This window comes from Galeopterus variegatus, unplaced genomic scaffold (assembly GCF_000696425.1).
Source record: "Galeopterus variegatus unplaced genomic scaffold, G_variegatus-3.0.2 Scaffold5181, whole genome shotgun sequence".
Taxonomy (NCBI): Eukaryota; Metazoa; Chordata; class Mammalia; order Dermoptera; family Cynocephalidae; genus Galeopterus; species Galeopterus variegatus.
Window position 1 is genome coordinate 100915 of NW_007731292.1, and position 1928 is coordinate 102842.

The window sequence follows — 1928 nt, forward strand, 5'->3', positions numbered from 1 at the left end:
TGATCCCACACCATGGCTGCACTGAAGTTTACAATGGTAACTCAGACATCCTAGTCACACACGGTATTAGCAACTCCTCTAATTAAAGCTAGCGAGACAAGAGAAAATTGCTGGCTGTAGATCTTACCAGCGTGTCCTTGCTGGTGTAGTGGACCATCCAACCTTCTTTCATTACTGTGCTGCTTTTCCGCTTCGTGTGCTTGACAGACTGCACTACCCTCATTAGTGGGATATTGTTGCTTGTTGATGGACTTGAAAAGTCAAAATATTTTAGGAGAGAAATGTTTTCAGATACCAGATCTTTTCACACATAAAACTTATTTCAGCTATTTCAAAGTGAAAGTCAAAAAATTCGCATCCCATTTTCAACGAAAGGTATTGTCAGAGCACTATGGTTCAAAAAGTGGGTTACTCTGAAGAGTGATAGGAATTTTATATGTACACTTTAAAAATCCCAAGACAGAGTAACAAGCACCTCAGATTTCAGGTTAAGCTATATGGCATTCAGTTTTCAAGGTAAACATCAGGTAGATTACTGTCTTAGTGTACTGAGGCCCCATTGTTCAAAATTGCACATGAAAGCTTATTTGCTTATTTATTACATATTGTAGGCATAATATCAATCATTTATAGATATTATTCAACATGAATTTTAGTCTCTGCATAATTTAATAAAAGTTAGAATCCGCTGTTTAAACGGTCTTTTACGTAACTATTGCTCATGAAATTTTGCTGACCTCTCACATCCCCGCCTCCTCCCTACTCCCTCTCTGTCTCTTTCCATCTCTGGCTCTTCTTCCTGTCTTGCATCGTTCCCTAACTTCCACCCCAACCCCTAGTGCATATATGTAAGCATCCCCCCTCCTCCTGAAAACCTTTTGGCTCTAAAGAAATGTACATATTCAAAATACAGTTGAGTAATAAGACTAATATTTTTCCAGTATTTTTAGAATGTTTATTATGGCATTAAATGGAAAAAAAACGATCATTTTATTGCTCTACTCTCATAAACAATTTCGGTTTGTCAATGAATATGGCATTTCTAAAATGGACACAAACATTTCAGTATGCTTTATAGTATAAATTGGAGACTGGGAAACTTTTTCTGTAAAGGGCCAGGTAATAAATATTTTAGGCTTTGCAGAATATTGAACTCTACCAAACAGGTATGTACATTCCAATAAAACTTGGCCTGGTGGCACACTGTGCCAACTCCTGATATAAAAATTGGGGATCATTTAGCAATCAAAAAGTATAGGTAATTAGGTAACAGATATAAAATTACACATAGTTCTGAAATAAAATCAAGAACAGTGAGATGTAGACAGAATGTGATATTTGTAATAGGGGCCAGCTATACAATAGATGATTTCTGGGAGGTTGATCCTTGATCTTTCTTTCTCCACACAATAAGCTTTAAATTAAAATTGTCAGTAGTAAACTTGTGGATGGCAAATAGGAGTATCCCTCACATGCAAAAGAAAATGGGTCAATAAATGAGGCAATGCTAGGAAAGGGTGCAAAGTATACTTCCCCTGGGAATCCAGACCTCAGACNAATGAGGCAATGCTAGGAAAGGGTGCAAAGTATACTTCCCCTGGGAATCCAGACCTCAGACCTCCTGTCTCCGCAGGCTCTCATTTGCAGTACACAGCTCACTCATAAAGAAGTGAAACACACGTGTGAAGTTTCTTTTACAATAGAGCAAACACCACTTGGGGTTCCACTGATTGAGACAGGGAGCACTGCTCTCACCTGATGGTTCTGTTGGAGTCCTCATGGTCCGGGTCTGGATCCTGCATTTCCCCACCATCATTCTGGCACTCTGCCATTGCCATCTCCGCATCTTGGACTATTGCCTCTTCCATGTCATCCATGAGCCCACTGTTCCTTTCACTGTCATTGTCATCACTCCCTTCTTCCATGAC

The 1928-nt window shown here is 39.3% G+C and overlaps 1 protein-coding gene across 1 annotated transcript in view; it reads right to left on the reverse strand.

Moving 5' to 3' along the window:
* The window catches only part of PRKD1 (protein kinase D1), a 93763-nt gene that overhangs the window by 60976 nt on the left and 30859 nt on the right, over positions 1 to 1928 (reverse strand). The window contains exons 5-6 of the mRNA XM_008589072.1: positions 1756 to 1918; positions 128 to 251 (exon numbers count right to left, since the gene is read on the reverse strand). Coding sequence (XP_008587294.1) covers positions 128 to 251; positions 1756 to 1918 — 287 coding nt within the window. The remainder of the gene's footprint in view (positions 1 to 127; positions 252 to 1755; positions 1919 to 1928) is intronic.